At 37.9% G+C, this 17,976-nt stretch overlaps 1 protein-coding gene across 2 annotated transcripts in view; it reads right to left on the bottom strand.

Moving 5' to 3' along the window:
* Positions 1-17,976, bottom strand: part of PLXDC2 (plexin domain containing 2) — a 470,147-nt gene that overhangs the window by 31,706 nt on the left and 420,465 nt on the right. For both annotated transcript variants that reach the window (XM_024346245.3, XM_063781455.1), the window contains one exon: positions 6,891-7,051. In XM_024346245.3, coding sequence (XP_024202013.1) covers positions 6,891-7,051 — 161 coding nt within the window. The remainder of the gene's footprint in view (positions 1-6,890; positions 7,052-17,976) is intronic.

The raw sequence follows: 17,976 nt of genomic DNA, 5'->3' as shown, positions 1-17,976 counted from the left end.
TAATCCAGCATATCCAAGATACTATCATTTCAACATGTAATTATACAGAAATTATTGATGAGATATTGACATTATTTTTTGTACTCAGATTTCAAAATCCAGTGTATGTTTTACATATAACTTGTTCTAGACTAGTCAGATTTTAAGAGCTCAGAAGTCCATATAGGCAGCAGCCACATATTGACAGCACAGGTCTATACTCTGTATTTCTCCAATCCTTCAGGTAGGAATTATAACCACTATTTACAGGCAAACTCCATTGCCATTGCACGATATCAGTCCCCTCCTGAAATACAAGGGCCATTGTTCCTATAATTTTTGCTGCTTCTGATTTCATTTTAAATTAATCATTTGAACTGACTCCTTTCTCTCTGAGGACATTTCAAAGCTTTGCAGCATAAATGGCAGGATTAGGTACTCTTAGTTTTTACTTTTTTTTTTTTTTAACCCTCCAATATTTTACTCATAGAATCTATTTTCCAAGGCTATAATCATTTTTATCATGAGGTTCTTATCAATTTCTCTTCATTTTTATGTGAACAGAGCAATCAAAACTGTACATGAGTGTCCAAATACTAGCAATTTTTTATGTATACTAAGAAAAATTAAGGACAATGTTCAACATTAATACTTTCAGCAAGATGGCTAGTCTAAACTATTTCGTTATAGTCCAAATAGAATCCGTTCATAGGAATGTTGATTTTGTATGATTATCACTTTGTAATATTATTTTCTTGACCTTCGGTTAGATTACATTTTATGTATTTTATTTAAAAATCTTGAATAGTGATATGTGTAGAATACCACTCAAGAGTGTAAACATTTATCTCCATGACCTATGTTCATGAAACAATAAAATATATTACAAGTCACAAAATTTATGCTTAGCAATGTTGAACAATCATTAAATTTAATGTAGAACCTAGATATATTGACCCTTCCAAAAAGATACTAGTTTCATCAAGATCTTTTAAAAATTAAGGAATTCATGCTTACTTAAATATGTATTCTCTGCTATTTTGTTTCAAGATAATAAATTTCATTTTCAAAAAAATACTTAAAGCATATGTAGACATTCTTGTACATAATGTGATAGATTTTCGCCAAAATCAGACACCCTTTAGAAAATTACTGTGAAAAGCTAGACACATAACTTGAAATGCAAGCCAGTCAGTTGAAGAAACTGCCCAGTCTAAGATCTGAGAATGATGGAGCAATATAGAAGATAAGTTAATAAAAAAAATAGGCTATTCTGCTTGACTGAATAGAAATGGAATGTTTTAGGAGAACGGAACTCTTGTACCTAATCTTGTATAAGAAGACATGGGATGTATATAGTTAATTCACTTGTTTATGGAGTGATGATTTGCTTAATTATCTCATTTCCTTTTTACAATAAGAAATCTAAAAGCTAAAGCCCATGTAAGTATTTTATATAAGGAAGAGTGTTGGTGTCCACAAAATGTATAATAACTGGTGTATATTTTCTGCAAGAAAAAAATACACAGATAACAGCCACTGACATTATCATCACTAAAAACAGACAACAATAGCAACAGCTACATGAATTGGTGTCATGCTTTTGGCAATATTTACTAAGTTCTTTTATACCATTCATTTCTTTCCTTTGATTCTACTTCTGGAAATCTGTTCCAAGGACATAATGTATGTCCTTGTATGTATATCAGCCTGCATTTCTACATACAGCATATGAAGAAAAACTCTTTACACATACAGAGGCAGCACAGCCTGGTGGTTATGGGCATAGTCTCTGGAGTTGGAGAGCCTGGGCTTAAATCCTGACTCCACTACTGACCAAATGCGTGATGTTGAGAACTTACTTAAGGCCCGTGCTTCAGCCTCCTCATCTATGAGATGAAGATAATCTTTGTATCACACACAGTCTTCATGAGGATTAAATGAGGTAATAAATGTCAATCGCTTTATTAGTGAATTTGATAAATGTTGGCTGTTACTATTAATATGTTTATAATGGGGAAGATTAAAAATAAGAAAAAGTAGGAAGAGCACCATTGCTCTGCAATAGGAGACTGGGTGCATGAGCTCTGATATATACACTCAAGGATAGAGTCATGAATTTTTTTTTTTTTTTTTTTTTTTGAAACAGGATCTCACTCGATTGCCCAGGCTGTGACCAGTGCAGTGGTGTGATCTTGGCTCACTACAACCTCCACCTCCCAGGTTCAAATGATTTTCCTGCCTCAGCCTCCCGAGTACCTGGGATTACAGGCACTTAGCACCATGCCTGGCTAATTTTTGTATTTTTAGTAGAGATGGGGTTTCACCATGTTGGTCAAACTGGTCTCGAACTCCGGACCTCAAGCGATCTGCCCGCCTTGGCCTCCCAAAGTGCTGGGATTACAGGCGTGAGCCACCGCTCCCGGCCTAGCATCATTCCATTTCACCATATTATATATGCTGTTTAGCACAGGAACTAACTCATACAAGTGTTTAGTGAAGCCTGGATTTCACTGTGAAATATTCAAGATATCCATTGGGTTACATTTTAATATAACTGAAACTGGGACATATCTTACAGTCAAGGGTGTGTTAGAGTTTAATTGGAAGCGTGTGATGCATCTCACATGTGATGCACTCTGTGCTCAACAGAATAATGGCCTCCCAAAGATGTCCATGTCCTAATCTCCAAAAGGTGTCAATGTTACCTTACACGGTAAAAAGGAACTTTGCAGATGTGGTTCAGTTAAGGACCTTGAGATGCAGAGAGTATCCTAGATTACCCAGGTGAGCCCAATGTAGTCACAAGGGGGCCTTACAAAAAGGAGGCTGGAGGGTCAACGTTAGTGGTAGGAGATGTGATGGTGGGAACAGAAGTTGGAATGATATGAGAAGAAACCATGAGCCAAGGAACACATGCGGCATGTGGAAGCTGAAAATGGCAAGGAAACGATTATCCCCTGAAACCTCCAGAAGGAACCAGCCCTGTCCATATCCTGATTTTAGCACTTCTGACTTCCAGAACTGTAAGACAAGTGTGTGTTATTTTAAGTAACTAGGTTTGTGGCAATTTGTTACAGCAGCAGTAGAAAACTAACACACAGTCTTCATCTGAATGAAAAGAGGTCCTTTTTGACTTCTAGACACATGTTAGTCTCTCAGTGCATTCCAAGTTACCACTTGACTACATAAGAGGCAGTCAATATAAAGCTATTGAATGAATGTTGAATAGAATAGAATACAAACATTAAAATGATGTTTACAAAGCCATCATAATAAAACAGAAAAATGTTATTTAAAAAAGAATACCTATTTGTATTACAGTGAAATCACCACTGTGTTAAATGGGCAAACATCAAATTATGTACATAAAAATTCCAGAAGAAAATAAATTAAACTATTAATAGTCATCATTTCTGCATGCTGGAACTATAAATGGCTTTTCTTCTTCCTTTTACATTTCTGCATTGTCTCAATTTCCTACCAAGAATGGTATCACTTTCATAAAAGAAGAAAGCACATCAATTTCACTTCAAAAGTAGATAGGAATATAATATGGAACATAAAAGGCAATGAAAAGAATGTTGTTATATTCAGTTCCCTCATTTATGCAACAACAATCCTAATGTAACTAATAATTCAAAAATCTTAAATCCATGCGTCTGCATATCACAAACCATGGTCATTGTGGATCTGTTTTGATTTTGTAAACAGTGGTCAGTTTTTATAATAGTAAATTTATGATTATCACCTCCAAAAATCAGCTGCTTACCAGCCACTGTGAGCCGCATGACCCCAGCAGCATGTCACATAGGTAGTGATTTAAGCAGACTCTGGCAACTGACTCCACAGGAAGGAAAAAAAGCCAAGCGGAGAAAAGCTGGGAGACCTGCTGAATGAATCTGCTTCACTTACATGTGAAAAGAAGAAAGAGTTATTCTTAGAACTATGGCTCTTTGACCTTGGATAAGTCATTTCACTCTTCTGAGCCTCACTCAGTCTCTCCTTTTGTGTTAGGAGAGTATAGAACTAAATTATCTCTAAGATTCCATCTAGCTCTAATGTTCTATAAATACATGTGTACGTATACACATGTAAACACTCCACACCTATGGACATACAGGCTCTGAGACATAAGACAATGAGACGAATACTCAAAACAATATTCCACTATTTTGCAGTCATACAGGGGTTGCTTTGAACCAGCTTTAACTAGATCTTTCATACTATGCAATTTGCTGCTAATATCATCACCATCAGATATTTCACAATGTCTTCTTTTTCACCATGTCAGAAAATAAACTGCACAGTTTGAAAAGGCTTAAACGTGTGAGGGGTTACGGCAGTAGCAGCAGCCTGAGGTCTGGCTAGTCCCTGAGGCTTTCTAGCCTGTCACTCAGCAGCTCTTTGAAGAATGCATTTGTAACTTTGAGAAGGTTGTCTACTTTCTTTCAAGAAAATGAAGCACATTAACAGAACTTAATAACAGATTTCCAATTCAAGGCAATGCCTGATAATATCTCAATTGCTGATATCAAATGAAGATGCCATTTCTGAAATATGTTTTATATGAAATTTCACTGGAAGTCTGAAATGTCCTAGGATATTTATTACGAACGTTTTTCCAGGAAATATTGGCAGAATCCCTATTTCTCAAAGGAAATGTAAGTGATTTAATCCAAATCTTAAGGCACTTACAAGTCTTGCAGGGTGGAATAAATCACGCGCATACTGGACTCTAATGCAAAACAGAAAGATGAATGCCAGAGAAAGGTAGGGGTGTATCCCTGCAGATAGAGTTTCAGAAGAGAAAGAGATTATACCCAGCTGCCGAGGCAGGAAGATGGTCTAGAGAAGCTTACGGGGTACACAGTATCAAAGGCCTTTTGGCTCCTAAATTCAAGAACTAATATGGGAAGGGAGGAATTTTTTTTTTTTTTCTAGACCAGGCCTCACTCTATCACCCAGGCTGGAATGCAGTGGCACAGTCACGGTTCCCTGCAGCTTTGATGTCCTGGGCTCAAGCAATCCTACCATTTCAGCCTCCCAAGTAGCTTGGACTACAGGCATGTGCCACCATGCCCCATTCATTTTTTTCTTTTTTTCTTTTTTTTCTGTAGAGATGAAGTTTCACCATGTTGCCCAGGCTGGTGCCAAACTCCTGGGCTCAAGCAATCTGTCTGCCTCAGCCTCCCAAAGTGCTGGGATTACAGATGTGAGTCACCATACCTCACCAGGAGGAATTTTTGATGGAGGAACTAGAATGAGCAATGTCTTTGTGACATGGAGAATTTGGGCTGTGTACAGAGAGAAAGCATGAAATTTGACAGAAGTGCCAACTCCAGATTAGGGAGCCAAGGGAATAAAGATCGAAATGACACATAAGATTGAGAGTGCCAAGGCCTTGAGCCCCCACAGAAGGAAAAGGAGACGGCACTTTCTTCTACAGAGAGTTGTGAGCTATCAAGGACATTTAAGCAATTGTTTGATTTGCATTTATTCACCCCTCCCCATTATAAGTGGCATAGGTAATTTTAACTCCATAGTTTAAAAGGCATTAAAAAAAAAAGGCATTATAATTTCTCGCTCAACAAGTGAACATAATTCCAAGCAACCTTTCCATGTGTCATACAATGAATAATTCTAATTACATGTTTGAAATTCTGCAAGAGAAGATTTCCTTTATTGCTTTAGTATTTCTAGTTCTATCTGGTGTTGGAAGAGGAGTGGTTCCATTCAGATGTTAGAGTCAAAGGTGCACATGTGGCCGGGCACGGTGGCTCACACCTGTAATCCCAGCATTTTGGGAGGCCAAGGCGGGAGGATCACTTGTGGTCAGGAGTTTGAGACCAGTCTGGCCAACATGGCAAAGCCCCGTCTCTACTAAAAATACAAAAATTAGCTGGGTGTGATAGTGCTTGCCTCTAGTCCAAGCTGCTCAGGAGGCTGAGGCACAAAAATTGCTTGAACCCGGAAGGCAGAGGTTGCAGTGAGCCGAGATCGCACCACGGCATTGCAGCCTGGGTGACAGAATGAGACTGTCAAAAAACAAACAAACAAAAAAAAACCTGCATATGCATGGGGCCCAGGAAACCCAACCTTCTGGAGGACAGAGGTGACTTCGTCACACAGACACACAGACTGTATCCACTGGTCTCCAGGCTTGCTGGTTTCAGCCTTTTAGACCCCAGGGCTAAGCCATGGCTCCTTATGCACAGCCCCTTGTCTTCCCACCTGTTTACTCCTTGGCACTGGCACTAAACCTACATTCCGTACATGAAGACATAACACTTATTCAGCATGGTGTTCTCGTTGTGTGTCTGAGTGTGTGGATATGTGTGTTTCTGCATTTATATATAAATGTACAAGTATACATACATTATGCAAAATGGCAACAGCACATACCATTTTTTATTTTTATATCTGTCATTTTGTGGTGAAAACCATATTTTTTCCAAACGGTTTGTGAGCATTTTGAGAAGAGGCCCATCATATTGTATCATGCACACAGCCAATACTCAATTAGCATTTACTGAGCAATTAACTTAAGCTAAGTCTTTAGCCCCCCAGATACGTAGTATTTCCTCCTAGAACAAGGAGAACAGCTGGTTAACATACTTGGTATAAAAGGACCAAAAAGTATGGTTCCCATTTTCTTTTAAATCTCAGAAAGACAAGATAGTTTATGTCTTTAAAAGCTCCTGAGATAAGGTAACTGAATCCATCATCTGAAAGCAATCTATCAACATGTACGTGAGTGCATGGGTGACAACATCCATGTGTGTGAAATCAGAAAGCTCGAAACTGAAAAATGGAGAAGCCATGTGGTAAATATTAAATCCAGGTGGTGTTAGCAAATGGATACAGTTCATCAACTGGCATGGTTTTCATGTGTTAAACTCAACACTTACCTCAATAAAGAAGATGCTGGCTGCTGATGTTGGGTGGTGATACATATAGACTGTCACAAGAATGGCTGTGGCTACAATGAGGACCAGGATGAGGATTCCAACGATGAGGCCAGCGTGGAGGGTTCCCCCTTTCTTCTCAGCTGCACTGTCATCTGTAGAAGCTGAAAGAACATCCCAGCTGTCAGGACCTTCATGAGTTTACCCTCAAGTTTGCATTTTCATCTGAGGAGATATTTGTGTTTTTAATAAAGTACAACCGGATCTTTACTTCCTGGACAACTTTTCCGCAACACCAATTTTACAGGTGAGGTGCTCTTCATATGGGCAATGAAGAATCCATAGGATTCATGAGTAAAAATACATTTATCACTGTGCTTTATTTTTATTTTTTGAGATGGAGTTTTGCTCTTGTTGCCCAGGCTAGAGTGCAAAGGCATGATCTTGGCTCACTGCAACCTCTGCCTCCTGGGTTCAAGCGATTCTCCTGCCTCAGCCTCCTGAGTAGCTGGGATTACAGGTGTGAGTTTCCACACCCGGCTAATTTTGTATGTTTAGTAGAGATGGGATTTCACCATGTTGGTCAGGCTGGTCTCGAAATCCTGATTCAGGTGATCCGCCTGCCTCAGCCTCCCAAAGTGCTGGGATTACAGGCGTGAGCCACCGCACCTGGCCTGTGTTTTAAAATTTCTAGTTTGATAAGCAAAATGAATAGCTTTTATTCTCAAAGTACTGTGGGAAACCTCAAACTCTAATTAACTACACACTAAATTTAACTTTGATTTTTCTCATTAAACCACCAAAGTTACCTATGGAAAAGGTGATTAATTTTGAAAGCTCCTCTCATTTTCTTTTGGAAATTTTAAATTAAAGAGTATCGGACATCTTTTGATAAGCTCTATAGGCATTTTCAGAAAGTCTGTGCATGAACTCCAAGCATAATTTGTGAAAAATCTGTTTTAAACAAAAATACTTTTTAAAAGTTTAACAGATGGATGCTCAATGACCCTCAAATAGTTTTGATCACTAAAAGGAGCGCCACAGCAAAGGAAAACTTTCCACTACACCCCAGAACAATATAATTTCCTCTAACTTTTACTGAGATGCTTTCCACTGTAATACACATTTTCTGAATTAGCAAAGGGAGGAATTAAATTTATAAAGTAATAACTATCCTAACCAAAGCCAACCAGCCAAATACAACTAATCTCTAAAGTCTTCTCTTTTTCTAAAATTCTGTAATCACTGATGATTACTCAGGCATTTAGAGATCTTCCTGAATTATGTGCAGCATAATTGTAAGATACAATAAGTTGTATCTTAAGTGCACCATATGACTGGTATTCTGAATCATGACATAATTTTTTAAGATGTACAAAAGTTTCAGAACAGTGGCTCTCAATCCTTTCTTTCTTTTTTTTTTTTTTCTGTCTTTGTTTTTTCTTTGAGATGGGAATCTCGCTCTGTCGTCCAGGCCCAGGCTGGAGTGCAGTGGTGTGATTTCTGCTCACTGCAACCTCCACCTCCCAGGTTCAAGCAATTCTCCTGCCTCAGCCTCCCAAGTAGCTGGGATTACAGGCGCTTGCCACTACACCTGGCTAATTTTTGTATTTTTAGTAGAGATGGGGTTAAACCATGTTGGCCAGTCTGGTCTTGAATACCTGACCTCAAGTGATTCACCCACCTCGGCCTCCCAAAGTCCTGGGATTATAGCCATGAGCCTTTGCACCCGGCCTCAATAATTTCATGACCAATTTACCTCTTCGTTATTTTTACCCTTTGCCTCTATGTTATAAACTTTTTTTGTCTATTAAACTTCATTTAATAAGCACTGATTTCTTTCTTTTATTTTACCTTGTTTTAAAGAAAAACCAAATATGGATGTCTATCACAATGTGTGGTCCACATGAACTGACGGAATTCCAGATAAAGTGGAGAAACATGACCTCCTAATTCTTTCCACCTCTCCTCTACGTTTTTATTGCTGTTGTTTACTCTTTGCTTGAGAACCATTGTTGGTGTTCAGTTATCCTTCTCCAAATCTAGTAAGGCTGAAAATTCTAAAGATTTCCCTTATGTAACAGAAGTTAATTAGTGAAAGAAGATCAAATTTAGAGTAATTCATTATATAATAGTTCATTTACACTGTGTCAGGGATAGTTGTATTACTTTGCAAGTACCAAACCAACAACCCTAAGAGGTAGGCACTATTATTATTTCTGTTTTATAGGTAAGGAAATTGAGGCACAGGATAATTAAAAAATGAGCTAGGGTTGCAAAATTATTAAGGTAGAACTGAGCTCACACACCAGCAGTCTGGCCTCCAAGTCTGAATTCTGGACCTCTGATCAATACCTCCTCAATGAACACTGGGCTGTAGGTCCTGCTATTTCCTCTTATTTCATGTTGTGAGTTCTTCTAGGAAATAATTCTGAAAAGAATCTGGTAATTTCAAGCAAAGAACAACTAATGTAAAAAACAGTTAAAGAATTAACATTGGAGCTGGGCGTGGTGGCTCATGCCCGTAATCCCAGCACTTTGGGAGGCCAAGGCAGGTGGATCACCTGAGGTCAGGAGTTTGAGACCAGCCTGGCCAACATGGCAGAAACCCTGTCTCTACTAAAAATACAAAAAATTAGCCAGGCGTGGTGGCGGGCGACTATAATCCCAGCTACTCAGGAGGCTGAGACAGGAGAATTGCTTGAACCCGAAGGCAGGGGTTGCAGTGAGCCGAGATCCTGCCACTGCACTCCAGCCTGGGCGACAGAGCGAGACTCCACCTCATAAAAAAGGATTAACATTGCACCTCCAAGATGACAGAGGCTATGTCTTTGGGCTGGGTCTTAGGTCAGTATCTGCCATCATAAACATTTTCATCCATATTTGGTGAGAAGGGAGGAGGAAAAGAGAGGAAGGAAAAAGATAAAAATAAAGGCTTTCGGAAATAGGTTACAGTATTAGAATGACCACATCGCCAATAAAAATCAAATGAGGCTATAATAAATGACCTCATCTGTCTGGTCTTCAGTTAACCTTATCTCCAAAACGCAGTCAATAACAGAAATTACCCCATAGGGTTGATGTGAGAATTCCACATTTAATACATATAAAGTTCTTGGGAGAGTACCTGACTCATAATAAGCACTTAATGAATATTGAGATATTATGTTATTATCGTACTTTTTATATGAGGCAGGTTGAGACAAATTACACAGTCAGATTCACGACAATATATAAACGATGTTTTTGCCCTTAACATGTGTTGCTTTTAAAACTTTGCCCTCATTCTTATGTATGCTTATATTATCGCATCTTGTGGACTTGTCTATTTTCTTATTTTTATAAGAGTATGACACAGTGCTCTCCTGGGAAAATAGGATTAATTGAAAATGTGGCTTTAGGGAAAATGTAGCAAAAATAGTAGATATTTTTGAGTCAAAAATGAAGACTTGACTGTTTCTTCAAATCCTTCCCTCCCTCTTCCATTCGTCTTTCCATCCCTCCATCCCTCTCTTTCTTGCTGTGTCTTATCCTCCCTTTCTCCATCCATCCATCCACCCATCCATGCATCCATCTATCCACCCATCCAGTGTCTGATTCTATCTCTGGGATTTGTCTTTGGGATGGGTTTTAGGTCAGTATCTGCCATCATAAACAGTCCTTTACACACAGCATGCCAAGTTTTAGCCTCACAAATTTCCGCCTCACTTCCTCTTCTTTTTATTTTTTATTTTTGAGACAGGGTCTTGCTGTCACTCAGGCTGGAGTGCTGTGGTGTGATCTTGACTCACTGCAGCTTCGAACTCCTGGGCTCAAGTGATCCTCCTGCTTTGGCCTCCCAAGTAGCTGAGGCTACAGGCATGTGCCACCATGCCTGGTTAATTTTTTTGTAGAGGCAGATTCTCACTATATTGCCCAGGCTCATTTTGAACTCCTGGGCTCAAGCATTCCTCCTGCCTCAGCCTCCCAAAGTGCTGGGATTACAGACATGTGCCACTGCACCTGGTTTAGCCTTATTTCTTTTGCGTATGCAGGAATGGAGAGGGAAGATTAAGGTATTTGTGAGTTGACCTCAGGTTGCTACTTCCCAAATGTGCTGGAGGACCAGAACTTGCTAAGGAGGCAGCTTTTCCCAGGAAGGAAAAAGAGGGCAAGGGTCATGTTTCACTTAATAAGAGTCCTTGTCAGAAATAAAATTAATTTTGTCTTGCAGGGCATAAGTTGCCAATGTTTGGAATATAACAACCAGAACCAGATTTGCACCTTGAGTGTGGTAAACCTCGTTACCTTTATTTAGACATAAATACTTCTCTCCGAATTATTATTTATTCATACTTCCAATAATAATTTAGTGACATTATCTCTTTTTAAAAATGTTCCTTTACATTTCTGCTTTAGATGTCAAGACACCATGGCCATATCTAATAACACAATTTGTACAGAGTCTAGTTTATTACTCTCCAAATAACCATTTAATAACATTTTTGGATAACGATTATTTTAATAAAATAAACAGCTTTCAAGGATTCTCAATACTAACCAGAAGACAAAATAAATATTTAGAGATCTATGAGTATGACATGACTTGATGTGTTCTAACACAGCAAGTCATTTAAGGAAAAATGTAGCATACTCAATTCCAAAATATTACAAGACTTTCTTTGTGTCACATACCAATGACTATTTCAAAATGCTTTAGAGTGACCATCTGAATGGAGGGACCAAAATTGCACACATAGTTTTGGAGAAAGCATTTTTCTACTCTCATATTATTTAACCTTTTTTTTTTTTTTTTTTTTTTTTTTTTTTTTTTGGCTACTGCAATGATTCTACAATTTCCTACACAGTACAAGCATCTCTATTCCAGCTTCTTTCTATGGGCTTTAGATGAGCGTATATTAGCAGGTATTATGACGGCTTAATTAGAGACTGTTAAATCTGAAGGTGCAGGGAGCACTTCATTGATATGCTTTGATTTTAAATTCTTTCACTAGTTGGTTTCCAGTTTAATATCATGCTTGATCAAATGGTACAGATTTTGCATATTTATGGAGATTTGCAGACAGAATTTAGAGTATCCTGGGTATATACTCAAAAGGATACAAATTATTCTACCAAAAAGACACATTATGTCCATTACAGCACTGTTTACAATAGCAAAGACATGGAATCAACCTAAATGCTCATCAACGGTAGATTGGATCAAGAAAATGTGGTCCATATACACCATGGAATTCTATGCAGCCATAGAAAAAGAATGAGATCCTATTCTTTGAAGGAAGCAACATGGAAAGAGGTGGAGGCCGTTGTCCTAAGCAAACTAACACAGGACCAGAAAGCCAAATACCCTATGTTCTCACTTGTAAGTGTGTGTTAAACATTGAGTACATACGGACACAAAGAAGGGAACAACAGATACCAGAGCCTACTTGAGGATAGAGGGAGGCAGGAGGGTGCGGATTAAAAAACTACCTATTGGGTACTATGCTTATTACCTGGCTAATGAAATAATCTGTACAATAATCTCCCATGATAATTTACCTATAAAACAAACCTACACAGGTACCCCTGAACCTAAAATAAAAGTTAAAAAACATAGGCACCTCAAATGCAAAGCTGAAATTTAGAAAGTGTAAGTGCTTACTAATTCCCATAAATGAAGTTTAGTTCATTCACCTCTAGGGAAGACTGCTTGAGTATGCTCATTTCCCTCCTGCAGAAAATACAATAAACTAAGATGTCCATATGTGGCTCGACTGATTGTTCTTTTATATTGGCAGATAGAAGTATGTCAAAGAGAATTTTGAACTTGCTTCAGGGACAAACTTCTCAGTAAGCTTGATATGGTTTGGCTCTGTGTCCCCACCCAAATCTCTTCTTGAATTGTAATCCCCACGTGTTGAGAGAGGGACCTGGTGGGAGGTGATTGGATCATGGGTGTGGTTTCTCCTATGCTGTTCTTGTGATAGTGAGTCCCCGTGAGATCGGATGGTTTGAAAGTGGCAAGTCCCCTTCTTTCTCTTTCTGTCCTGCCGCCTTGTGAGAAAGGTGCTTGCTTTTCCTTCGCCTTCTGCCATGATTGTAGGTTTCCTGAGGCCTCCCCAGCCATGCAGAACTGTGAGTCAATTAAACCTCTTTTGTTTATAAATTACCCAATCTCAGGGACTTCTTGATAGCAGTGTGAAAATGGACTAATACAAAGCTCATCAGAGTCTAGTAGGCTTTAGGGGAATATTAAAGAAACGTGAGAAGGAATCTAGTCTTAAGACCTAAACTCTTCCTCTATTCATGCAAACATCTTATGAGCTTTCACTCATGTCCAAAAGCAAACAAAAACTAAACAAGCATCTTTCTCACATACTTAGTAAAACGTAACACACAGAAGAATTCAAATCTTTAGTCTTTGTTAAGCCTTACCTTGTGTATTAAAATAACAGGGATTAATAAAGGGCAACAAGAAGCCATAAAATAGAGTCTCTCCAAGCCAAAAATGGAAATACAGGAATATACTTTAAAAATCTCCAAAGTAAAGGTCTTTTTTTGCCCTGTGCTTAAGACATTTTTAATATAAAATGAAGCAGAGAAAATCAATAGTATCCAAGATAATATACTCTAATCTGACCCAGTGAGTGTCATTGCTTTTCAACACTTTATGAAATGCAGATCAATATTTAGACACAGAGAAGACTGTAAGAACTGTCAATTCTATCAAAGCAATCTGCTATTTTTGGGAAAGTTTTAGCTACCATAAGAGCAAAGACATCATATATATATATACACACACATATATATATGTATGTATATATATACACATATATATATATATATTTTTTTTTTTTTTGAGACGGAGTCTTTCTCTGTTCTCACTCTCACCCAAGCTAGAGTGCAGTGGTGCGATCTCGGCTCACTGCAGCCTCTGCCTCCCGGATTCAGGCAATTCTCCTGCCTCAGCCTCCTGAGTAGCTGGGACTACAGGCATGGGCTGCCACGCCTGGCTAATTTTTGTGTTTTTAGTAGAGATGGGGTTTCACCCTTTTGGCCAGGCTGGTCTTGAACTCCTGACCTCAAGTGATCCATGTGTTTCAGTCTCCTAAAGTGCTGGAAATAAGGGTGTGAGCCACCGCGCCTGGCCAAGAGAACATATTTTTAAAATACATTAAGTATATACTAGAAAATATTCAAGACCTCACCTCAGTGTGTTTAATTTGGAGAAGTCCATGAATCATGGAAAATAAAGAAGGAGGAAAGATGAAAGAAATAAGGAGGTAGAAAAAAAGAAGATAGGAGGAAAGAAGGAAGAAAATGCTATATATATATGTATATATGTATATACATATATATATTTATTTATTTTGTCAAAGCGTAGCATTTAATTTTAAAACTCTATGTCTCCGTGTTTCTATGACTGTTATTTTCCCTTAGGATTTACTTGCATATGGCATTGATATTCTGTATTTAGAAGTGTAATTCTCCAATATGGTAAAATATTTTAATGCATTGCCAAAATGATCTGTAGCTACTATTAAATCTTGCCAACAATTAAAGTCCAGAAATAAAGAAAAAACTAAAATAGAAATATTCTTTGTCTGAAATTTCATTCACCTTAGAACTAACTCTTCTCCTGGGCTTAAAATGAAACACTGCAGCCCATAAATTCCATAATATATTAATATCCTTTGGGGAACTGAGAGGCTGATGGGTTGGACAAAGTCATGCACAAATTTGCTCAAAATTCATAAATCTTACACAGAAGATGCCAAAATGTGCTCTTTTAAAGCTTCAGAATAAAGTTAAACTATAAATGCTGAAAATGTTAGTGTTCCACTTTGGCATTAAAAATGCACACAGACAGGAATTCCCCCATGGAACAGTACCTAACCCATTTACAAGCTAAAGCATGTAACAAAAGAAAATCAAATGAAAAAAGTTTTAAGGAAATTGTACTTCCCTTTGTAAGTTTCCCTTGCAACTGATCAGTCTCATTTTGTAGCTCATTTATTTTCTCTCTTATCTCTTTAACTTTCTATATACATAATCATGACCTTGACTTCATTCAGAGTTTCTTTGGGTGTTTTATGTCTTCTGTAATTTTTCATAATCCTCTTAGTTCTTTCATTTTCTTAATCACAGTGATACTATTTTTTTAAAAATGCTTACCGGCCTGTCAATATTATTCCAGTATTGGAATGGATTGAAACTATTATACAAGGTGTACCTAATTCACATTAGCTATTACTGTGACAATACATTCACAATTCACGTTAGGACATTGTGTAGAAGGGATTAGGGTAATCACTGTGAAAAGATATAAAAGCCGGTGCACAAAACACATCTAAGGACATTATGTATGGTGAGACCAATATCTGGCAAGGGCAGCTTTCCTTTTACAGTCTGTCCTACTATCGGGCAGCTGTGAAATTCATTCAGGGAAATATATAAAATGTTCTGGGCTGGAAGATCTTAGAGGATGACTATCCTTTAAAAAAAAAAAACTCATAATCCCTTACCTTTTATCTTAGAAAAATAAAGCTGAATAAAATTTCTATGAAATAATATTAAAAGGAATACTTAATTCTATCAAAATGAGGGATTTGGGATAACAATCACCAAATGATAGGCTGATTCTAGTCTCATTCAATGATCGGTGCTTTTAGGCATGTGTATGTGCAGATATCTTAAAGGGAAAGTTTTAAGAGATCAAGGCTGCAGTGAGCTTTGATCCTAGTACCGCACTCCAGCCTGGGTGACAGAGCAAGACCCTGTCTTTAAGAAAAAAATTGAAAAAAGAGAAGGTTTATGGTATTTATATATAGTACAAATAAGACCAAAAATAAATATTTGGAATAACCCATTATCATTTTTCACTTCTTATGTGTATATGTGCTCTTCTTTGTAACAATCTGCCTACGCATATGTTTTCAGCAGTCAAGATCTTTATGACATCTAACTTTTAAACTTTTCCTAACATCAGCTTTCTATATCAAGTTATCATTTTTCCCTATTTAAAATATATCTTAAAATTATTGTTATTATTATTAATTTTTAGACAGAGTCTCGCTCTGTTGCCCAGGCTGGAGTGCAGTGGTGTGATCTCGGCTCACTGCAACCTCCACCTCCGGGGTTCAAGCGATTCTCCTGCCTCAGCCTCCCAAGTAGCTGGGACTATATGCACACACCACCATTCCTGGCTAACTTTTTTTGTATTTTTAGTAGAGACGGGCTTTCACTATGTTGGCCAGGCTGGTCTCGAACTCTTGACCTTAGGTGATCCACCTGCCTCAGCCTTCCAAAGTGCTGGAATTACAGGTGTGAGTCGCTGAGCGCAGCCAAAAATTATTTTTGAAAAATAAAAATAAAATGTGTCTCGGCTTCTACCAAAGAATCCACAGGGGAAAAGAAAATCCTAGTACCTAACGTTTTCAGCTAAATATGAAACCAAAGGGGTTAATAAACTATTTTCTCTTTTAATCTCATGCCAAGCCTTTGCATGGTTAAGATATTAGGGTTTTTAACTACACAAAAAACTTAGTAGAGTTTTCCTAACAAAGATATTCATAGTGACTATGGAATATCAAAAATAGGCCGACGAAGCACTTTCAAGGTTTGGAGGTACAGAACAGAGTGACTCTCCCTGCCATTTATTCTATCAATTTCAGAATAGTCACTTATGTTCAAACAGATCATTTATATGCATAACCTGAGATTATAAGGATGAATGTTTACTACTTATCAAATCCATCAAGTTTTCTGAACATGGAAGAAAAATCCCCTTCACTCTTCTTATCAGTGTAGAAAGACAGATCTGTGTCTAAACCACCTGGCTAACGTAAAGATGGAACCTTTGGGGCTTCAAAGAATAACACCAGATCTCACATTGCTGGACCTAAAGGAGCGGCATCTTTTCAATCCTGTCTTCTTTTCTGCAAAATGGACATAATAGTAAGAGCTATCTCCTGATGGTTGTGAAGATCTGAGAGGATGCTTATAAAGTGGTTGGCATTGTGCTTAAAATATAATAAATCCTCAATGGAATGGTTGTACTAATGTTGTTAGTGCCACTCATATTACTTGCTATTCTATTGATTAGTATACTTTGTTATATTGATCTTCAGTATTATTGTTAATACTGTTATTAACTCTCATTAATATTCTGTTGATTACTACCCTCATTCTTCTCAATCATGGCTGCAGAGGGCAATGAGAGGACTTCTTGAAATTACTCATGGAAAGAAGGAATCCATTCCCTCACAGAAGCTTAGGGTCATGCTGAGTGAAAGCAAGGACATTTCAGTGAATAGTTTCTCAAGCGGAAACGCCAAGATCAGCCTCTCACGTACTTGCAACCACCTGAAGGGAACCATGTTGTCCCAAACGGTAGCTTGGACATAGGATATAGAATCCACAGCCACTATTTGAAAAACGAAAGTCTAGCTTCTGAGGTCTAGTAGCCTATCTAAATAAGATCAACCCTTCCGCTGTTATCTGTAAGCAGCTTCTTTGGAAAACTGCAGAATACTAAATCAATCTCAAGTTCTTTGGTGCTTGAATTTATGCATAACGTTAATAAAAACCTTTGGATCTCCCAAGGAAGCAGGGATTCATTTAGTTGCTGGAGATATTCATTTAGCCTGTGTGTGAGTGCCTCAGTACTGGAACCTTAGACACTGATGTTCTCAACAACCATACAATCTTTTTGCCATTTGCTGTGGTTTGATGCGCATTATAGCTCTCCAGGAAAGTAAATGAGCAGAATTCTATGTGTGTGCTGTGTAGCTCAGGGAGACAGAATAAGAAACAGGAAAAAGGAAAAAAAAAAAAAAAAAAGAAAGAAACCCTGAAAACAAAATTAACAACAACAGCTCGGTAGAGCTTTGAATTTCATTTTAGTTTGTGTTACGAGAACTAATAAACTGTGCCACATAGGACAGAAAGAAAACAAAATGAAAACACTGAGCAACACTTGTACAGGGTACTTATATTTCACTGCTTTGCACCAATACTGGCAAAATATGGCTCAAACAATGCCTTTAACATGGACAGAATCACGCTGCTTAGGAAAATGGATATTATAAAGCTGTATTTATCACAC

The sequence above is a fragment of the Pan troglodytes genome, chromosome 8 (assembly GCF_028858775.2).
Source record: "Pan troglodytes isolate AG18354 chromosome 8, NHGRI_mPanTro3-v2.0_pri, whole genome shotgun sequence".
Taxonomy (NCBI): Eukaryota; Metazoa; Chordata; class Mammalia; order Primates; family Hominidae; genus Pan; species Pan troglodytes.
The sequence above is the reverse complement of the archived record's forward strand: the minus strand, read 5'-3'. Positions and strand labels throughout refer to the sequence as shown.